Raw genomic sequence first — 1,780 nt, forward strand, 5'->3', positions numbered from 1 at the left:
AATTTAGTTTATATGACATACTAGTTGGTAGAAGCATATGCATTAGGATGTTTATATGCTAGTTGCATCATGGCATGTAGTTGCATGTTAGAAAAATTTTGAGAAACCGTCCACTTGGGAAGCTTGACAAGTATATATAGGCCCTAGTAGATGCTTTTTATTCTTAAGACTTTGCTTGTTAGAATACTTGTAAAACACCCTAGGATGTGTCATGCTAGTATCCTTTGACCCATGGATTAAGGCCTAGTCAAGAGTGCCTTGTTAAAAATCGATTCTTCTTCTCTAAGGGGGATACTACTTCCATCATGATTCTTCTTAGAGCTTTTGCAACCTTCTCTGTAGCCACTGGTCTTCAAATGAACTCTCTGAAGTCTAACATCTATTTTAATGGGGTTGCTTCTAGTGTCAGATGTGATATCCTGTAGGTCTCTGGTTTCTCTGAAGGAGCCTTGCCATCTAAGTATTTGGGGGTGCCTATTCCTGCTGGTAGGCTCACTGTTAAGAACTGCTCTTGCCTTATTGAGAAGATTACTGAAAGAATCCATGGTTATGCTGCCAAGAAATTATCTTATGCTGGTAGATTAACCTTGGTGAACTCTGTACTTACCACTTTATATACCTACTGGGCTTCTATTTTCATACTGCCAAAGGGAGTGTTAAGGAGAATTGATGCCCTTTGCAGAAACTATTTATGGGATGGATCAACTGAGTATGTTAGATCCCCTCTTGTTAGCTGGGAAAAGGTGTGTGTACTAAAAGATGAAGGTGGACTTGGTATTAGGCATAGCATTGCCTGGAATCTTGCTTCAATTTGTAAGCTCTCCTGGTGGATTTATTCTAATCAGGATAGCCTGTGGGTACATTGGGTACACCACATTTATTTGAAAGATGTTCCCTGGTCTCTTTATAAACCTAAACATGATGTTCCTTGGACCTGGAAGACTATATGTAAGGTTAAGGACAAATTCTCAGCTGGTTTTTCCTCTACTGGACTGTGGTTGCCATGTCCTTCTGGTTACTCAGTTAGTAGTGGTTACCAGTGGATCAGACAAAAACATCCTACTGTTACTTGGAATAAAATGATTTGGAATTCCTGGTGTATTTCAAAGCACTCTTTTATCAGTTGGCTAATTGCTCGAGAAGCCTTGCAGCTGAAAGATAAGCTCTTCCTGCTGGGAATTATTCCTGATGATATTTGCTTTCTCTGTGGCACAGCACCTGAAAACCATCAGCATCTGTTCACTCAGTGCTGTTATACCAGAAAGCTTGTTGCCGTGCTCAGTCTGAAATTAAATATTGGTCTGCCTGTAGCTAATCTCTTAGTCTGGATGAAGACTAAACCATGGGCAAAAATTAAGAAGCAGGTTACTCTTGTTTGGATTCAAGCCTTGTACCACACTATCTGGCATCAGAGGAATAAGGCTAGACTTGAAGGGGTTGTTCAACGACCTGAACATGTTTTTCAGCAGCTTTAGTGCCTACTTAAATGTCGATTTTTAGGGTGGCATGTATGTATTAAACGGAGTAGTGATAGGGCTTGGTTTAAGACAGTAACTTATTAACTGCCTTTTACTTAGCTTTAGAATTGTATCCAAAAATGGATAGTTTGTAATAGCTTGTTTATGATCTTAATGAGAATTTCTAACCTTTCACCAAAAAAAAAAGAGTGCCTTGTGGTGTGATAACTCCTTGGCTACCGTTTATTCCAAGGCGACCCTTGAAACCATGCAACCATCATTCATCCATGTTCTACCATACATTTTTGTCATCAAAGGGAATG

The 1,780-nt window shown here is 39.6% G+C and overlaps 1 protein-coding gene across 1 annotated transcript; it reads left to right on the forward strand.

Annotated features, from left to right (window-relative positions):
- Positions 1-305: 305 nt before the first annotated feature.
- Positions 306-1,475, forward strand: LOC141617190 (uncharacterized). Its single transcript, XM_074434374.1, has 2 exons — positions 306-338; positions 426-1,475. Exons 1-2 carry the CDS (start codon positions 306-308, stop codon positions 1,473-1,475), a joined length of 1,083 nt encoding a protein of 360 aa, XP_074290475.1.
- Positions 1,476-1,780: the final 305 nt, after the last annotated feature.

Source organism: Silene latifolia, chromosome X (assembly GCF_048544455.1).
Source record: "Silene latifolia isolate original U9 population chromosome X, ASM4854445v1, whole genome shotgun sequence".
NCBI lineage: Eukaryota > Viridiplantae > Streptophyta > Magnoliopsida > Caryophyllales > Caryophyllaceae > Silene > Silene latifolia.